This window comes from Bos javanicus, chromosome 9 (assembly GCF_032452875.1).
Source record: "Bos javanicus breed banteng chromosome 9, ARS-OSU_banteng_1.0, whole genome shotgun sequence".
Lineage (NCBI taxonomy): Eukaryota > Metazoa > Chordata > Mammalia > Artiodactyla > Bovidae > Bos > Bos javanicus.
The window spans coordinates 43,809,988-43,830,807 of record NC_083876.1 but is presented as its reverse complement, the minus strand read 5'-3'; the positions used below and the strand labels follow the sequence as shown (position 1 = coordinate 43,830,807).

The following is a 20,820-nucleotide window of genomic DNA, read 5'->3' as shown; positions in this document are numbered from 1 at the left end:
CATTTGAATGCATTTAACTGCATTTAATGTAAAGTACCCTGGAGGAGGCCATGGCTACCCACTCTAGTATTCTTGCCTGGAGAATCCCATGGACAGAGGAGCCTGGCGGGCTACAGTCCATAGGGATGCACAGAACCATAGACAGGACTGAAGCGACAGCACGCATGCGCACACACTATTAGTCTGATATACTTCCTTTCTTATTGGTAGTGTGAACGAAGGAGCTGATATACTCTCAGGTGATTCAAACACTCCCAGACACTGCCTCCTGAAGGCTCAAACCTCTGGATCTTCTCAACCAGTGTCTGTCCCCATTGTAGCGCCTGCACGCTCAGTCGTGTCCGGCTCTTTGAGACCCCATGGACTGTAAGCCACCAGGCTCCTCTGTCCACGGCATTTCCCAGGCAAGAATACTGGAGTGGGTTGTCATTTCCTCCTCCAGGGGTTCTGCCCCACCCCGGGGTTGAACCTGCGGCTCCTGCACTGGCAGACGGTTTCTTTATCACTCACGCTACCTGGGAGTTGACCGGGATAGTTAATATAATTGTCATAAACTAAAGAATTGAATGTTTTTCCAATAATTTGGACACTGCATGGGAATCACCTTTCCTCATGTTTACCTTGCCCTATTGTTGCCTGAGTATTATAAAATTTATATGAACTTAAAACCCCCAAATATCACTTGTATAATAATTCAAAATGGCCTCCTTTGATCTCTTCTACTCATTATATCTAATAATTGATAAATTCAGCATAGAATAAACAAAATACAACTACAAAGCCAGTTATTTTCTCAAGGAAGATATTTTCTAGTGCAGTTGTCAAAAGAATATCCTTATTCTAGCATCTTAGTTGTCAGTGACAGAAACTCCATTCGAATGGGTTTGGGTGGAGAATTCCAGGGACGGCTTCAGGTACGGTGGGATTCCTATAAGCAGTGTCACTGGCACCTGAGTTTCTCCATCGCAGCTTGGCCCAGGGCTCCTCTGCGGGGGTGACGGTGGCCACTTGGATTCAGGCTGACTTCTCCCGGTGGAGCAGTCCTGCACATAAAGTCCCTTCCTTACTGATAACACAGGCAAAAACCCTGGGGCTGACCACGGCTGGCCCACTGACCCGCCTGACCCTCTCTGGGATCTCTGTGATAGGAGGGCATGTCACTCTTGTCTAGGTCTAGGTGACATGCTCACTCAAAGAGCCAGGGCATGGGGGTGGCTTAACCCCATCACATACCACTGGGGTTAAGGATGTGGGAGAAGTGGTTCCCCAAAAGAGAACTGGGGCACTGTCTGCAAAAGAGGGAAGGATGTAAGGAAGCTGAAAGCAACAGGTCTCAGGAAGTCCCTGGCAGTCCAGTGGTTAGGACTCTGCTCTCACTGCCGAGGGCCCAAGTTCAGTACCTGGTGGGAGAACTAAGATCCCACAAGCCATGCAACGCAGCACCTCCCTCCCCACCCCCAACCCCCGCCCATCTCCAAAAAAGCAACAGATCTCTACTACCTCCTGTGTAGAAATTTAAAAGTCTACACTTTCCCACTCATAGCAACAGAATATTCTTCTAGATGCTATATCCATTCCCACTCATAAAACCCTGGCTGCGACCTCCAATACTATTGCTAAGGGACACCACCTGGAGGAACTTAAAAGCAAATGGGATTCGCCTACTAGTTCAAGTGTCTGCTTACATCCTATTTATTTAGGATGCTTAAGGTCATGGACTTCAGGACCACACTCTAGAATTGGGACAGGGAGCCAGTGCTGACAACAAGGCAGATACCCTGCCAAGCCAACAAGCGCCTCCTTGCCAAAGAGAGCTGACAAATAACATAGGCCTGGTGTGTCTTGATTTTAATATAACATTGGATAAAATGTTTTCCAGTTGGCTTCTGGATCATTTGGATTTTCATGAGGAATACAGATAACTTTTGTGATCAAAAAGAAACCCCGCAAATCTACAGAACATAAAGATGAAGGCAAGTGGGTAGGATGGGCAAGTGGGTAGGATGAGAAGAAGACAGCTAGAGTGGTGTGGGGCCAGCTGAATCCCCCAGGTATGAGTCTGCACCCAGAGCATGTTCCTTACGTGCTAATACTGAACGTTAAATTGGCAGTGTCTGAAAGATGTCCTCCTGTGGCTGAGCTCACGTAACCTGGACATCCCACATTCTCCGGCCCTTGCAGGCCACCCTCCCCGGAATAATCCATGTCAGAAAACCCAGCTGTGTCCCCAGTCCACCTCTTGTGTTCTGAGGACTCCCGAGGAGTATGTCCTGGTCCCCACATTCGTCTGGTCATTTCTTATGGTCTCTCACTCTCGGTCAGCACCAGCTGCCTCTGTTCCCTCCAAGGACCCTCAAGGTTCTCCAAAACACAGTGAAGACAACAACAGCTTAACAGCATCGACTGAGAACTCTGGGCTAACACGAAGGAATTACAGAGCAGAAGAAGAAACTTCAAGTGGATATCAGCTGCCCCACACATCACTGGCCTTCCTCATCATCACTACCTTTCCCAGCCTCCTCTCACTAAAGCACTGCCCCACCGCATGTGACCAGGATAGACCATCTCTCCTGGAAGGTTGTCCCATAACATCTAGCCCTATACCTGATACCTTTTTTAAAAAAAGAAAATCATCATCAAAGTGTTCCTTCCGGAACAAAGGACAAATTGACTCCAAGAGCTACTTTCCTTCTTTCCTAGAATGCAAAAGTCACCCACAAAATCAAAATGAAAATGTCTTTGTTTCAGCCATTTCAGGGTCCAGACTCAACCTTCAATAACAGGAAAACAATGGCAAATTTGAAAATAGAAGTTTTGGTCCCTGCCATGTTGGGTTTAAGACCAAGAAAGCACACTTGTCAAATCTGTGAAGAGCCAAACATGGAAAGGACTGCCTCTGTTCCAGAGGACAGAATAAAGATCTTGACAGATCATAATGAACCAAGTCAAAGACGACACACCATGTCTCCAAGCTGAAGAGATGAATGGCTTGAGTACAGACTGGGATAGACTGGGTTAATTTCAGCTTGAGTCGCTAAGTTGTGTCTGACTCTTAGCAATCCCATGGACTGTAGCCCTCCAGGCTCATCTGTCCATGGGGTTTCCTGGGCAAGAATACTGGATTGGGTTGCCATTTCCTTCTCCAGGGGATCTTCCTGACCCAGGGATCAAACCTGCATCTCCTGCATTGGTAGGCAAATTCTTTACCACTGAGTCACCGGTGAAGCCTGCCAGTGAAGCCCAACTTCAGTTTGGGATGGAACAAAGAACCATGGGGTGTAAGTGATCACAGGTTAGCATACGCCAACCATGTGGTCTATTACTAATAAATGACACTAGCAAAAGACTGCTGTTGTGGCAGAGGGAACAGGTGTGATCAGATCAGACCACATCTGAGGTGCCTCAGTATTTGTCCAAAGGAGGGTGCTCAGCAGATGAGGGTTTATAGATCCTGTCACGCAAGGTCTCAGGGTGCTTAACCTGGAGCAGAGAACTTGGGTTGAGGGGTAGGGGTGACACATGGGAGTCGTGTCAGATCTTTAAAGGACGTAAAACTTGCTCTGTGTTGACCCAGTTGAGTGCAGTTAGAAGCAGCTGCTGAAAGTTACAGGGATGAAGGCTTTCGCTCAAGGGCTCAATATTAAGAACTTGCTTATACTTAGAGGGGCTGCTTGGATCCCATGGCTGGAGGCAGAGACTGCATGATCCCCCTGGAGGTTGCCTTAGTGGGACTTCTGCCTGCACGGGAGGTGGCACAGATGACCTCAAAGTCTCTTCCGATGCCAGAAGAGTAACCCCCGAGGAAGAAAGTCAAGGCGGTGTGCTCCAGGCCCTCTCAGGTCACGCACAGGAAGCACAGTGCTAAGGCAGAGATGCTTCTGGGGAACTATGAAACTTTAACTATTTTTCTCACATTAAAAAAAAAAGAAATTTTTAGGGCCCACAGAAATCAATTAAATTTGGTCTGAAAGAGGAAAAAATGTTGAAAATTTTAGTTACATTTTAAATATTTTAATATTATTATGATGGGAGGGGCTGACAAAGGCCCCAGTGCCCAGGGCCCTCGGAGGTCACAATGTGGCCTGGGCCCCTGGTATAAGGCCCCAGCTCCCTCCAGGGGTCCCCTTTTGGCACAGGCCTCTCCAGCTATATGTTGTTACTTACAGCCGAACTCCTGACCTACCTACCATTCTGTGGATCTGGGGATGATCTCTGCTGTTTAAACAAAGGACATTCTCCGTGTCAGAGGCAACCACTTGGTCCCAGAAAACTAAAAGAAAACAGAAGATGGGTCTTAACCACACACATCTTTCCTTCTCTTCCTCCAAAACACTGAACAACAACCAGCTGCCAAATGTAGTGTTGACAAATTGGGAACACAGGGCTGTGTCAAGGCCTCTCCCTGGCCCACCTCTACTGTCCAGGCAGCAGGAAGTTGGGGGCTTTGCACTGGTCCTATGGACTTGCTTCCCCACCAGAGGGGACTCCATGATATCACATGCCCTGAGGCACACATATGTTCTCATTTTGCTGCACTGAGAATATTGGAAATGATGGTCCCAGGCTGCAGGACTGGACTGGAGTAAAGTGATGTCTCAATACTCTGTGTGGAACTAGCACAGAAAAAAAATGCTGTGCACTTATCTACCTTCCCCTGCCCTGTAGCATTTTCCTCTATCCAAATGTATGTCTTTCTCAGTGCTCTGTAATTGTCGTTTTTTAAAACTGTGGTAAAATACACATAATATTTAACAACAAAAGTCCATATGGTCAAAGCTAGGGTTTTTCCAGTAGTCATGTATAGATATGAGAGTTGGACCATAAAGAAGGCTGAGTGCCAAAGAATGGATGCTTTGCAACTGTGGTGTTGGAGAAGACTCTTGAGAGTCCCATGGACTGCAAGGTGATCAAACCAGTCAATCCTAAAGGAAATCAACTCTGAATATTCATTGGAAGGACTGATGCTGAAGCTGAAGCTCCAATACTTGGGCCACCTGATGTGAAGAGCTGATTCACTGGAAAATACCCTGATGCTGGGAAAGACGGAGGGCAGGAGGAGATGGCTGGATGGCATCACCAACTCAATGGACATGAGTTTGAGCAAACTCCGGCAGACGGTGAAGGACAGGGAAGCCTGGCATGCTGCAGTCCATGGGGTGATGAAGAGTTGGACACGACTGAGCCACTGAACAACAACAATTTATCATCTGAACATTTGTTAAGTGTACAATTCAGTGGTACTAAAAGTATTTATAATGTGGTGTAACCACCATGCTATCTACACCCAAACCTTTTCATCATCCCCAACAAACATTCTGGATATTACTCTGTTTCCATCAAATAATAACTTCCTCTTCCCCATTTTCCCAGCCCTTGGTAACCACCATTCTATTTTCTGTCTATGAATTTGCCCATGCCAGTTATCTTGTATAAATGGCATCATACAATATTTATCCTTCTGTGTCTGACTCACTTCACTAAGCATAATGTTTTCAGGGTTCATCCACATGCAGCATGTGTCAGAATGTCATTCCTTTTCATGGCTGAATAATATTCCATTCTCCGGATGTACCATATCTCTTTATCCATTCATCTGTTCATGGACACTGGGGTTGTTTGCACTTTTTGGCTATTGTGGGTAATGATGCTGTGTGTACGGGCGTGCAAGTATCTGTTCCAGTCCCTGCTCTCAATTCTGTGGGAAATATGCCAGGAATAGAATTGCTGGGCCATATGGTAGTTCCATGTCTAACCTTGTAAGAAACTGTCAGTTTGTCATCGTGGTTTTGTTTTTCACAAGATCTTTTATCTGTCATCATTAAAGGACTGCATTTTAAACCTTCCTGGACTTGTTCAACTTTGGCACTGGTCTCATGCCCAGTCACTTTTCCAGAGCTACTACCTTCCCCATGTAACTCCATGAGTTTTCCCCAAGTCACACTTGGGATTCTTCAGCATTTTTACTTTTCTAAAGAAGACATTGTGGAGTAAATAGACTGGCAAGTCTTTTCTATGTCTTTTCCAATGCTGTTTGGAATCAATTTACTGACCACCTCTTTGAAGTCATTTGCACCTCTCAGGTCGTGACTTCCATCACCTTTGTGTGCATCTGACGCACCTACTGGTGCTGGGCATAAGTGGTCTTCCAAATCTGACTGTTGCACTTTTTAGGAAAACCTACACAGAACAGATGAAGCAAGTAACCATCGGTAGGTAGCCTTGACATCAGTGTGAGCTTCAGTCATGGTCTGACATTTTTTGACCACGGAGCACATTTTGTCATGGGTAAGATCCATGTCATGGAAATTAATCAGGCAGTTTTTTTTTCCCTGAACCTCCTCAGTAATTGGCTTGAATTTCCTAATGCAACTTCATCATTCTGCAGATCAGCAAGACTCACTTCAAAAATATAACCCTTGAGGCCATCAGATGTGATTTTAATTGAGTTCCAGTGGCCAGTGTTTTCCCAGTATTTCTTATATTGAACATAGCTGGTGCTTTCACATCATACCAATCTTTCTTAGAAAATGGGTCAACCATTTTCTTCTTGGCTCCCTTTTTGCCTCCTTTAGTATGGTGCTTGTTCTTGACAGCTGCCATGGTACCCCGAAGAGAGCCAAAAGGGTGGAAGTACAACTCAAGTGGGAAGTTAGGCCCTGTAATCATGTTTTGATGGGAATGCTCACAGGTAGGTAGCTTTCTTGGGTAGAGATGATTGGGACATTTGACCTGGGAATAGAGGTGAATAATTGCTTTGGCATCCAGGACAAAGGACGCAAGAAAAGCCTGGCTATTCCTTAGGCACTCACTGGGCCACAGTGCTGACAGGCCACCCCAGATACTTTCCTTGTCAGGGTGGTTGTCACATGGATAGAAACTGGTAAACCATTTGACAAATGGAATTACTCACCATTGTCCCACAATCAGGCAAGCACAATACCACTGGCCATTACCCAGAACAGAGAAATGGCCTCCTTAGAATTCGGCATAAGGACATTCATTTATATTCATTTAATTATAAAATATATGAACATAAAAAGATAAGCACATATTAAATCATAACAAAATTATTGCCATCACATCTACCACTCAGCTTAACAAATAACATTACTGACACATTTGAAGTTCAGCGTTTACCTGTTCCCAAGCACATTTTCCTTCTCCACCTCACAGGTGACCTGAATTTAGTCTATAGCTTTCTTTTCTTTCTTTCTTTATAGTTTACCATACACACATAGAAGACTACATTATAATACATTGTCCAATTTTGCATGTTTCTGAACCTCACATAAGTAAAAACATCTGGATTTATTTTTCTGTGACTTGCTTTTTTCATGCATCATTATACTTTCAAGACTCTTCCATATTGAAATGTGTAGCTGTAGCTCATTAATTTTCACCGCTGTGTTGTGGGCTCCATTTTATGCCCATCCTTAATGTATTTATCTATTCAACTGGAGAGGGGCTGTTTTGGTTATTTCCTAAGAGCTCATTCTAATCAGGGTTTTTATGCTCACAGTAATTAGCACTAAAAGATTTTAATTGTCTTCCTACATGTGTAGGTTTTCCTCTAGATTGTTTAAGTATGAGGGAAACAGGTACAATGGCCCTTTTTTATTGTTGCTGGATTAATAAATGTTGAGTGGTCCTACCCCGTCACCCCACACTTTTTCTGAGCACTGGCTCTCTCTGAACCAGCAGCCATATTTATAACCACGACCCCATCTTCCCATCAGAGCTGATTGGACCAAAGTAGATACTTCTCTCAAGCTGGGCCAATCAGATGCTCTTTCTTCTGTTACCAGAAGAGAGTGGTCTTTGTTTCTTTGCTGGTTAGCCCTGTGAAAGTGGAAATCTGGGAGCCTGGATCAGCTCTGCTTTCCCCTGCATATGGAGGGGAAGGGGAAGGACAAGGGGAAAGGTTAAGGTATGGATGAGAGGACTGAAGAGGATGGACAGTTTTTTTAAGGAGAGACTATGAGGTGAATGGAGAGACCTAAAGCCTCCCAGGCCTCAGCCTCAGCACTTTGCAGAGACGTGGCCCTTGGGTCCCTTGAGGTCCCCTGCTGCTTATTGTAAACAATAAGTTGATCTTTTTGACTTAAATTAGTTTCAGTTGTTTTCTATTACTTGTAATCAAAGACCTCTACTTTTCTATTCAATTTGCTTCTTCCTAGCCATTCAAAGGAACGGCAGGGCTGTCACAGACCTCTATTAACCTGAGTGAGTTAAATTCTTTCCCCGCCTAACAAGAGATAGGAAATTCTCCACTTTCAGAGTCAGTCAGCTTCAGGGAGCTAAACAATGGAGTGGACAGTTAGCTGCTTGCTAGTTTTATGTCAACAAGGTATAAAGTAGCTATGATAGTTTTATCTCGAGTTATTTTGACCAGCTCTTAGAAATGACTGAAGAATCTTGCTCTTAACTTCCTAAAAACAGGTGCTTGATAAACATACCCCACCCTTCCCCCATTATCCTCAGGTGCTCAAGAGGGTAACCTCGAATAAATGAAATTCTACAGATAATCCCCAAACCTTATCTAAACTCTTATCTTGGCCAAAAGCTTCCTCTTCTGCCTTTTAGCAGAGCTGTTGACAAGAAGCAAATGGACTGTGACAAGCTGGGTTTTTTATCTTTTTATTTCCCTCGAACGCCTCCAGTGGAGCTGTTGAAGAACAATGACAAGGAAGAAGAGACTGGTGGCAGGTGGGCAAAGAGAAGAAACAAAGCCTGGATGGTTTGAGCACTGGCAAGCCCAGGAGTTGTCTTAAATGGGCTGGGGGGAACACAGATCACTGAGGGGGAGGAAGAGAAGTGGCGGGAAGGGGAGCAGGCTCATGTGGAGGGGAGGGGGACTCCACTCTGTGTTTCACAAAACACCTTTCCCAAGTTGGCACAGTTGCACTTACAAGACAACACACTCCCAGCAGAGTCTTCAGTGAGATTTTTGAAGATGTGGGCCTCACTGAATGGAAGGGAAGCTCACTTGCCTCCCAAGCTTGGTTTTGCTTAAAATCTTCTATCTTCTTCTGTAAATCTTCTTTTAGGTACAGCCCCTAAAAAGGCACCATAGTTTTCACTCTAGCCTCTGCCACGTGGTGAAGCCAAGGGTGCACACCCCCCTGTCTCACTCTAGAGGTAGCCATTAGGCTTTGATGTGTAATTTGAGGCAAGCGATCTTCTGCCGCCCCTTTCTTTTTTCACTGAAAACCACTGTACGGCCACAAAGCTCAAGTTCAGAGGGGGGAGGATGACTCCTCAGCAGCGCCATCTTAGAACCGAGGGGAAGAGACTGTCGCTTAAACCTCAGCCCATTGAAACAGATCAGCCTTTGCTGTGATGTTTCAACTGTAACATTTCAAACTTGCTCTCGGCAGCTGTTAGGTACTCCTTGCTGAGACCTTGAATTTGGAGGACACTACCAGAACAGAAGCTCACCAGCAGAGGAGGACAATGGTGTTTCATTATTCATGGAAACATGCTGCTTGTGTGCTTCGGTCTGAGCTTTTGATGAACAGAAAATGCTCTGAACTTATTTTCCTTTTTGTGAAATCCTGACACAGCATTTCTGGTTTCAAAGGAAGCTGTATAAAAAAGACCAATAGAAAACCCCACAAAATGGGACCACCTTAAAATCAAGTTTACTGGCTAAATGGGATTAAACTAGAGTTGTGTTTTAAAAAAGAATAAACCAGAAAAAAAAAAAAAGTCTTTGCTGCATGGTGCCCACTTCTATCTAAACAGCTCTGAAGTCCAGATGCACGCTGTCACTGGAGCATCTCTGGAGAGAGCGTGGGAAGTTAAAAGTCAGTGTTTTTGATTAATTAATAATCATCCTCAGCTGTGTTGGCAAATGATAAAAACAAATTGTCTGCCTTTAAAGTAAGGGTGGAAGATGTGTGCTTACCCAGAACCGAGGGGGAAGGAGGAAGAGCCCTGTTGGCCTAGTCGGCCCTTGGCTGGTCTGGTGGTGGCTGAACAAAAGCGATGCTGTGTGTCTCTTAGCCGGTGTGCTCGTGAAAACAATCACAGCTCGGGTGGTCAGTCAGGGAGGTGAGTGAAGGAAGCCAGGGTCTCAGCTACCCAGTTGTCTTCTAGAACAACCCAACTGAGCATTTGCAGGAATAACTGTTTCTCCATGTTTGTCATTGTGGGGTTCAAGTCAGCCGGCTCCAGCTGAAGTGTGTATGTGTGTGCCTGTGTGTGGTGTGTGTGGTGGGTGGATGTGTGGGTGAGGGTGGGGGTGTGTATGTACTGGGATGAGATGAAGTTTCACTGGTAGTTAGAGGACAGATGAAAAGATCCTTCTCCTTTTAAATTTGCCACCTACAAGTTAAACAGTGACCCCACGTCATTGTCTCTCGAAGGCTCTGTGGCTGCAGCTGGGTACCATCTTCCTCCCTCCTGAGCCTGTAGTTCTTCAGCCACGCTTCTCTTACAGGACTTAACATTTGCCTCTTGGTAACACAGTCATATTTCCTCAAATGTCATGATGTTTGCCTTTGGGGCAGAATCTGGGACAGATTATTGGCTACAGGAGACATACAACACATCTTAAATACTGGAATGAGTAGAGGAAGGTGGACTGATGGATGGACCCACGGGATGCTATGTTTGTTTTGTGGCTCCACTGGTGGAATTTCTATCTTCTCCCATGACTAGGACATTCTCTCCTTTCTCTGTCCCAACTGCCAGAGTCACGATGCAGGCTCTGATTAACTTTTACCTCTTCTCCCACGGTCTGCAAACAATCCTCATTTCCTACCCACCTCTACTTTAATCCATCCTACATACTCAGCCTTGATTTTACCCACCCCAGCCTCTAAACTTTCTATGGCCCCCAATTTCTCACCAAGTCTCCCAAACACACTACTGCCAATGATTCAAGAGCCTTCACACATGGACCCAGAATACTGTTTCATTTCTAAATCACCTGATTTGTCAAATGTCCGACATACTATTTCTTTAAAAATTCACTCAATTTCCTACTTTCATCCCTAAAGTGAAAACCCCACTCAGCTTTCAGGGTTCAGCTCCGATGTCACTTCCTCTAAGAAGTTTTTGATTTCACATACTGGATATAACTTCCCTTGTCTTGATCTACTTTGTATTATACTCTTTATGTGATTGTTCAGTTACTAGATTAGAAGCCCCCGAGGGCAGAAAGGCCAAGTTCATCTTTGTCTTGCAACTGGCAGCAGAGTGCTAGAAACCAAGAGTCCCTCTTGTTGCTGAATTATATTCAGAGAGAACCAGGCAGCTAGGCTCTTGTGCTGGGAGTCTGCAATCTAAGTCTGACAGTCAACAAAGTGTGGCTTCAGCTGCTGACCTGAGATGCAGGTGCCAGGATAAATGTGGAGAATCCACAGCTCCAACACAATTCAGTATTCACTTATATTGGTTTTCTACAGCATCACAAAAATAACTACCAATTTACCTGCTTGGAACAATACCCATTTATGAGTTCACAGTTAAGTTCTATAAATCAGAAGGCTGGCACAGCATGCCTGGGCTCTAGGCACAGGGTGACGCCATGTTGAAATCAAGGTGCTGACCCTGCTGAGCTCTTGCCTGGAGGTTCTGGGGAAACAGGGCACTTTTAGTGCTTTCTTGTTGGTGCTAGAATTTGGTCACAGGACTGAGGTTCCTGTTATGATTAAGTCAGGGCCACTGGGATATAATCTCCCTTAAGGTCAGTGAAAGTGAAAGCTGCTCAGTCGTGTCCAACTCTTTGCGACCCCATGGACTATACAGTCCATGGAATTCTGCAGGCCAGAATACTGGATTGGGTAGGCTTTCCCTTTTCCAGGGAATCTTCCCAACCCAGGGATTGAACCCAGGTCTCCTGCATTGCAGGCAGATTCGTTACCAGCTGAGCCACAACAGAAGCTGCCCTTAAGGTCAACTGTGCTATAAAACATAATCTAATCACGTGAGTAAAATCCAATATATTCAAATGGTGTGCACACAAGAGGGGAGACAGGAAATCCTTGGGTAATTTTAGAATCTGGCCTATCACATTACCTTAAATGTAAATTTGAGCTATTAGTGAGAGTTGGGGCCAAACAAAGTTTGGAGGCAAATGGCAGCTGGAGAGACCACAGTGTATCTTCTGGGGGTACAAGAGGACATCGCAGAGAAGGGAACACAGGAGCTCTCGAAGAGCTGGGAGGGGCCTCAAACTCCTGAAAGAGCCTTGAAGATGCAGGAAGAGGAGGGCTTTCCAGGCAGAGAAGGAGACAAGGAAGAGCGCTCAGGGAGTGGCCCAAGGAACCAGAGAGACCAGTGTGGGCGGCCAAAGCTGTCAAGGAAGGAAACAAGGCTGGGAACCCCAGGTCAGGGCTGCATTTATGAGCCACTCTGTGTGGATAAGTTGCTGGCACAGCCAAGGCCAAGGGCACAGGGACCACCTGGTGGATGTGCTGGAGTGAGGAGGCCAACTGGGACGAGTATGTAAGACGCCAGCTGGAGCTAGACACTCCACAAGACAGCCAAGGGGAGGTGGGAAGGGAGGCTAGGGAAGGCAGGGCCTCTGGCTGTTGAGCAAACCTCAGGAGAACTGACGGCCTTAGGGCAGGAATCACAGAATGAGGGTCGCAAAGAACTCTTGCTATGGATGAAGCAGGAAACGTCTTGAGAGCACAGAAGCAGAGCCAAATGCTGGCCCAGGAGGCCAGGAGTCTGTGTCCTGGGCCCAGTCTTCTGCTGACTCACCCCGTGGCAGTGGGTGTCTTACTTGCTCTTTCAATACCTTTGTTTCCTGATCTATAAAGTGGAGACTAACAACAGCCCTGTGCTGTTCACTCTCATTAGTGCATAGAGATCACTTTCTTGGCACTGGCCACCAGGAATGTGCCTTTCCCACTCCAGCGCTCTGTGTTCAGCCTCTGCTCATGAATTGAGTGCACAATTCTGTGCTGGGAGAGCACAGCACAGGTGTAGCTTGGCGGGGTACAGCCACCCCTGGGTCAGACCACCTCCAGACTGGGTCCTGAGCTCAAGGAGTTATTGTTGTGTAGTCTCTAAATCATGTCTGACTCTTTTTCGACCCCATGGACTGTATCCCGCTAGACTCCTCTGTCCACGGGATTTCACAGGCAAGAATACTGGAGTGGGTTGCCATTTCCTTCTCAGGGGTATATTCCTGACCTGGGGATTGAAGCTGCGTCGCCTGCACTGGCAGGTGGATTCTCTGCCACAGAGCCATCAGGGAAGCCAGAGGAGATTCACTTCCAAATCCGGTTTAAATCAGATGACCAGTCTTCCTTAGGAGACTTGCTTTAAGCTGTGTAATCATCTCTTGTTAGATTCCTTTTTAGAGGACACCTCCCCTTCTAGGGATTCCAGGGCAGAGAAGTCTGCATGAGTCTCAATTAAATCACCACTCTAAACTCTGTCATTCTCTTTGTCAGGTGAAGCCCAAATGTCACTGCTGAAAATTCTGTCCAACTGTGAGGCTACCCAGAAGTCTCTGAAACAAGAGTCCAGCACCCTGTATGCCCCATAGACGTCCTCCAGGTGGCAGGAGAGATGGCAGGGGGCATCCACGGGCAAAGTCCGTTCCTACAATGGGTGCAGATCAAGCCTTAAAACACTCAAGACAACAGCAGGCAGTCATTGACATGTTTTAGAATTTTCTGGCCCCCCAAAAAAGTGCTTTGAAAGAGCTAGGCTGCCTTTTCAAGGACTTTGAAAGCAGGCAGAAGTTTGCACTGAGGAGAAACCCAAAGTGAAAGGGTTCGTCCACAGCTGCCACTTCCCAGGAGAAACCAGGACAAACCCCAGCAGAGGAGCGAGGCTGCTGAGGCTGCCTGACTACGCACCCATCGCCGGGAGCACGCAAACCCACGGTGCGGGGGAGGGGGCGCTTCTGCCTGCTGGGTACATCAGGGGCTCCTTCAGTCCAGGGCAGGGAGATCCTCCTGTGATACACATATCATGCGGTCTGAAGGTCTCCAATGCTGACAAGTGTCCCCTCAGGACTGGGTCTTCTTCATGTGGGGTTCCGGTCAAGCCAGGCAGTTGGGCAGTCGGGTCCCAACATGAGACTGCTCGCTGTGTCGCACCCCCCACCGCCACTCCTAGGACAGACCGAGGCCTGAGGGTTATCCTCAGAAATAGGGGTTGGTCTGGATCAGGTCCAGAATTATTTGGAGTTTTCAGGTAGATAGATCTGTTTCGATCCAGTCTCCTGTAGAGTCTTGAGGAATCTTTGGTGACAACCACAGCTTAGCAGGGATCTTCCTCTAGTCTCTCCGTCCAACCTGGAAGTTTTGGCATTTTTCTAAAATTGCACAATGTCTGGCCATATCTTCAATTTTAAGTGGCTTTGTCTGCAATAATTCTTGGCGCCTAATTTAGTTTCCAAACGCATACACACTGAACTCCATCTTGTCCCTGTTCTGTGAATAGCAGCAATTAGCCCTTTAAGAAAGGTCCTTCTACAGCTTGGGGCTCTGGTTTATTGTCTTGCTTGACTCAAGGACTGGTTTATAGGAAAGAATATTCCCAGTAACTCCACCAGTAGGTGCTGAGGGACTTTGGAGAAGTCACCGTGTGGTTTTGGACCTCACTTTCCTCATCTAGATAGTGAGGAAACTGGACTATATCAGATCTAAGGTGCACTGGGGCCCTAACACCTCATCATCTGTGATCTAACCATCCTGGGCTTCCCTGGGGGGCTTCAGTTATTCATTCAATTCATTTGCATTCATGAATATCATGTGATAACTTCTGTGCTAGACCTGTTTCTTTGTGGTGGCTGTTTCAGATTGAAGGGTAAATTTGGTCTTTATCATACCATATTGGTCAAAAGCAGAAGTCTCAGCAAATTTTTTTTTTTTTTTGGCCACACCATTCGGCATGATGGATCCTAGTTCCTTAACCAGGGATCAAACCCTTTCCTCCCTACAGTGGAAGCACAGAGTCTTAACTTCTTAACTGCTGGACTGCCAAGGAAGTCCTTCAGCAAACATTTTTTAATCATATAATCCAATCTCCCTAGCCAAAAGTAGAACCTGAATCCCCATCAGATTTATATTTGTAAATGTTACACACATGTACTTGGGAATATTTATAGCAAATATTAGTCATATTATTGCTAGTAGTAAGAACAAAGCTTAATTCCTTTCCTCATTTCTACATTAAAACATAGATTAAACAGAAGTTAAAATATTTCCTTATTGCCATTCAGTCAGTGCATTATCTGTGTATACTACAGGTCCAGAGTAGAAGGTCTCAGAAGTTGAGCTCTGTAGACTTTCAAGACTGATTGAAACAGATATTCAAGATACTTCGTATGGGTAACATTATACATTTAGTTCTAAAATAAGAGTCAGAAATAGGAGATTGACAATCTGTGGCTGATATTGACTAAGGTTCTATAAAAAGAGTTATTTAAAAATAGAGTTATATTATCCAGCAAAGCCACTCCTGTACATATATATCTGGAGAAAACTATAATTAAAAAAGATATATGCACCCCAATATTCATAGCAGCAGTATTCACAATAGCCAAGATACAGAAACAACCCTACTGCCTATTAATAGATGATGGGTTTAACAAGATGCAGTGTGTGTGTGGTGTGTGTGTGTGTGTGTATATATAAATACATATGATGGAATACTACTGCTGCTGCTGATAAGCAGCTTCAGTTGTGTCCGACTCTGTGCGACCCCATAGACGGCAGCCCACCAGGCTCCCCCGTCCCTGGGATTCTCCAGGCAAGAACACTGGAGTGGGTCGCCATTTCCTTCTCCAATGCATGAAAGTGAGAAGTGAAAGTGAAGTCGCTCAGTCGTGTCCGTCTCTTAGCAACCCCACAGACTGCAGCCTTTCAGGCTCCTCCATCCATGGGATTTTCCAGGCAAAAGTACTGGAGTGGGGTGCCAAACTACTCAGCCATAAAAACAAATGAAATTTTGCCACTTGCAGCAACATGGACGGACCTAGAGTTTATCACACTGAGTGAAGTAAGTCAGAAAAAGAAAGACAAATGCCATATGATGTCACTTATATGTGGAATCTAAAATGTGACACAAATGAACGTATGTGCAGAAACAGCCTTACAGACATAAGACAACAAACTCACAGTTACCAAAGGGGAACGGAGGAAGAGGGAAAATTAGGAGTTTGGGCTTAACAGATACAAACGACTATATATAAAATAGATAAACCACAAGGACCTACTGTACAGCACAGGGAACTATATTCAGTATCCTATAATAAACCATAATGGAAGAAAAAAAATTTAAGAGTTCAAAAAATTGCATTCCTTGGTCCTATTTGGCAAAACTGCTATGATCTTTTCCCTTTCCCTTGGCCAGGCCTTATTTAAATGTCAAAAGGGCCCATAAATATTAAATGCATTCTCAGCACCATACCAGGCAATGTGGGTGAACATAAACGATCTCTGAATACAAATGTCCCACTTGAGTTTAGCCGTATCGCTTTCCTGCCTGTGTTATGGGTGAGATGCATGGGCGGGCTTTAACCCCTGGCACCGGGATTCAGCCCACATTGCCTTTCTGAGACTTGAGACCTGACTCACTCCTTTCTTCAACCAGCCTGTTCAGCCCGGCTTTCGTGTTTGGCTCCCACAGCAGCAGCAGAAAGGCAGCATGGGGAGGTCAGGCTGGAGAAAGGTGCTGCAGAGGCCGAGGTAGCTGTGGAGGCTGGGGTGTTAGTCACTTTCACTCGGGCCCTGCTGCGCCGGCTGCTGCAGGCTCCCCCTATGCTGCCGGCAGAGGGTCCATGCAGAAAACCCGCAGGAAATAGAATGGTCAGCAGAGAGTGTAAGAAAGAAACCTATCCTTTCTCAGACAGGAGCTTTTATTTCCCCCCTGGTCCACAGCTTCAAAGGGCAGCTGCCTCACAGGGAGAGTGTTTGCATGTTTGAAGTAAGAAGACCGTTTCTTGGTCTCTGAAACTGAGTTCGAGAAGGCCCGGTTCCCAGCAGCCGTGGCGCCCCTCTCCCCGCTTTGCGCCATGGTCCAGCGCGCTTCAGCTATGCTGGTCGATCCTCTGGGAAGGTAGATATGGCCAAGAAACAGCAGACTTGGCCTCCACTTGGATAATTCTGCAAACCTTTGTATGAGGACTAATTGCACAAGGCTGCATGGGTGAGGTGGAAGGAAGAAAAAGGGAAGAGCGTTTTCTGCTTATGACTGGGACCCTGTTATTCATTGGCTTGGGTGTTTCAGCTGAGTTCTGTGGATTAGGAGCCGAGTCATGTCAGCACTAGAAACCTCCCGGGTCTCAGTCATATGTGCTACCCCACCTCTTCCCCGCAGCCCAGACCATTCCTTTCAGAGAACCCTCCCTGTTTCGCGCTTTCACAGAGCGAAGCTGTTCTGAGTCTTGGGGTCACACCCAGCTCACATGTCCCAACAGAAGCTGAGGAAAGGTCTGGGGTCCTTCTCTGTGGCCTCCATCTTCAGCTCTGCCCTGCTTCCGGAGGTGGGCAGGAAGGAGGCCTCCCGGTGGGAGCTGCCCTGTGTCCGGCCATCGTGGAGCATCTGTCCTGCTGGTTTGGCTCGGCAGAGGGCATCCAAAAAGCCAGCGAGGCTGTGTAATGTGGGAGACAGCGAGGGCCATGTTCCCACACTATAAGTCATGATGACACTGGTAAAACAGTCTGGTGGGCGGGGGAAAGTGAAAGAAAAAGCATAGGGGGAACAGAAACCAAAGTGAGGCACACAGAAGGACCGAGCAAGAGCAAAGGCCAAGGCACAAACAGAGGCTGGGAAACGGGACAGGCCTGGAAGAGAATCGGGAGAGGCAGGGTGAGAGTGTGGGTGGGAGGAGAGAGACTGGACCAAGGAAAACACAACGAGACATGAAGGGAAGATGTGCTCATTTGTTTGAGGAAATGGCAGGTGATCTGCTAACACGTATGCCAACAGAGGGGTTGGAGGCCTGGTCCAAGGATGCCCCTGGGTATATCACCTTCAAAGCCCCAAATACAGGACAGATCAGCCCTGGCAATGCAGTCTACATTTACTGTAGTAATGCAGTAAATGCAGCAACATTTACTGCTTGCTCAAGGCCTACCTCCCACCAGGCAGAAAGGGCCTGTGAGATACTCAGGAGAAAGGAAAGAGGATGTAAGCTGAGGGAAAGGATGGGGGAGATCCACAGAGATGCAGTCACAGCCCTTCTGTGAGTTCATCCCCAGGCAGACCTGCCCCCAGGCTTGTGCAAAGAGAGGCACTGCAAAGAGAGGCAATGGTTTTCAGCTTCAAGAAATTCACAGTCTGAGAGAAGGGACAAGATGTACATATGCAAAGCAATGAACAGCAGCATTATTATTGGGACTGCTCAGACGAACACAGTAAAGAAGGGAACAAAGAATAAGATAATCAAAGAAATGAACTACAGAAAGGCTTTCTTGACAATGTTCCCAACGTGGAAATATTTTTACATGCAGGAATTAAGTGAAATGACGTTGGCTGAACTGGATGGAACATTTTAAACTGGGCCAAGAAGGTGGACCTGGGCTTGACTACAGCATAGCACAGGCTCCGAGTCAAAGCAAAGAGCAGGAGGCCTAACTGCCCAATCCAGTCTTCCAGGTGAGTTGGATCTACCTGACCTGATAGTCAATTCAACAGTCAACATTGCAAAACAGTGGTGCCCTAGGAGTCATGCTGTTGTTGTTCAGTCACTAAGTCATGTCAGATTCTTTGCGACCCCATGGACTGGAGCCCGCCCAGCTCCTCTGTCCATGGGGTTCTGCCGGCAAGAATACTGGAGTGGGCGGCCACTTCCTTCTCCAGGGATCTTCCTGGATCAGGGACCAAACCTGTGTCTCTCATGTCTCCTGCATTGGCAGGCAGATTCTTTACCACTGAGCTGCCAGGGAAGCCCATCCTAGGAGTCATATTTAGCATTAAAAGACATTAAGAAAAGATTGTTGAGATGACCCCAGAGGAAGTCATCTTTCTAGCATGGAAGCAAGATTTGCCCTGGTCTGAGACAGCTGTTGGAAGACAACTTGAGACCACGTGTATAATTGAGACTGGGGGGAGAACCAGTAGGTGGGTTGTACATGTGTGAGTTAAAGACGCAAGGGCACTTAATTTGTGACTGAAAAAAAGGATAGTGAAGGTAGTGATAATTATAACGAACATTTACTGAGTGCAAACTACGTGCCAGATGCTGGTCTACACACTGTACATGCGTGAGTTTACACAATCCTCACTGCCACCAATGAGGGGTTTTTAACCATTAGTGTTATTTACATTTTATATGTGAGGAAACTCATCTACAGAGAGATCAAGCAATTACACCACAGAGGTTAGCCCAGGACTCTAAATTCCACAACCTTCTTTCTCTGAAGCCATGGAAAATTCAGTGTCTCTGTTTCCTCATCTGTAAGCATTTGCTATCTAACCTGCTTGTAGAGACATTGTAGATGATGAAGCCTCTATCAGGACACTGGCTGTGGGGTCACTCTCAGAGTACTAGCATTACTAGGAAGGCCATGCTTTTTCCAAGAATGCTAAATGTATGCTCACTTTCTCATGTTAATACCACAAAGCCTTGAAGAAGTTTACAGAGACTCATCACATAAAAAAAACCTCCTCTGTGCTCACAATGGACAATAATGCCAAGTGAGTCCTGTCTAAAGAGGTGAAAGGTCTCTTTCTGATACCCCTTTACCATTATTATGCTTGGGGGCTGTGACTCTTTTTTTTTTTAAATTAATTTTTATTGGAGTGTGGTTGCTTTACAATGTGATGTGTTTTTACTGTACAGCAAAAGTGAATCAGCAATATGTACACATACATCCCCTCTTTTTTGGATTTCGTTCCCATTTAGGTCACCACAGAGCCCTGAGTAGGGTTTCCTGAGTTAGGTCTCATTAGTTATCTATTTTATACATAGGATCAATAGGGGATGGGACTCCTGTTTCTTACGAAAATTTTCACACTGAGGAGAACAGCCAGGCTTTTGTCCTGGGCAAGAGCCTCTCCCATGAGGCCCAACCAGAGGACCACGCCATCTTAGAAATCAGGTTTTGAGTCTGAGAGGCAGCAGATAGAGAAGCAGATAGCAAATACATCTGTTTTTACAAGAGCCTGTTGTTCTCTGTACTAACTGCTATAAAAACGACTTGAAACTAGCCACATATTAGTTTTGGTTCTCGTGACTAAATCAAGGAATGGCATGATGGTGCTGTGTCATTAGAAATGAAACCAGTTCTTAAACAAGAGAATAGGGCCGACATTTTAATAACCTGAACGATTTCATAGAAAAATCAAAGCTGAAACTTCTACACCCCAGCTCTGAACACCTGCTGCTTAAGTTTGGTTCTGAACCAGTGAAACTTCTTTCTTGCGATGAAGACACGAGATGGGCCCTGACTTGCCCAACACTTGACGGCCAGGGAAGCCTTCCTTCCACCTGCTATTCTGCTAGGCTCAAACGTGGGCTTGATCTTGGCTTCTACAGGAAGGACTGTATTTGGCACTGTGAGAAAATACAGAAAGTACCTCATAGTTTATTTTTTCAAATATGTGACCTTATATATTTTGATATATATATATCAAAATATATGTGTGTGTGTGTATATATATTTAGATATGTGAATTTTACCTTCCCTGAGGTATTGTCATCCACATCTTCTCAGATAAAAAACTGAGACTTGAAGAAGTCACTCACCAAGAAGCAGGCAGAACTGGGGTTCTGAACAAAAGTTTTCTTGTCTATATCTGCATCACCTCCAATTGGGCCTTTATCACAATAATGATGCTGATGTAGTAATCATATATAGGTTGCCTCCCTAGTGTCTTTTCTTCCTTTTCCTGCCACAGTAC

At 45.9% G+C, this 20,820-nt stretch overlaps 1 protein-coding gene and 1 pseudogene across 7 annotated transcripts in view; both read right to left on the bottom strand.

Annotated features, from left to right (window-relative positions):
- Positions 1-833: 833 nt before the first annotated feature.
- ATG5 (autophagy related 5) overlaps positions 834-20,820 on the bottom strand; it is a 152,757-nt gene continuing 132,770 nt past the window's right edge. For 6 of the 7 annotated variants that reach the window (XM_061427696.1, XM_061427699.1, XM_061427697.1 and 3 more), the window contains 2 exons: positions 4,188-4,270; positions 834-1,043 (listed from right to left, as the gene is read on the bottom strand). In XM_061427696.1, coding sequence (XP_061283680.1) covers positions 849-1,043; positions 4,188-4,270 — 278 coding nt within the window. In that variant the 3' untranslated portion in view covers positions 834-848. Of the gene's footprint in view, positions 1,044-4,187; positions 4,271-8,623; positions 20,474-20,820 lie in introns of those variants that run through there. The other variant, XM_061427698.1, reaches the window with a different exon arrangement.
- LOC133253895 (small ribosomal subunit protein eS1-like) lies at positions 4,289-8,525 on the bottom strand (annotated as a pseudogene).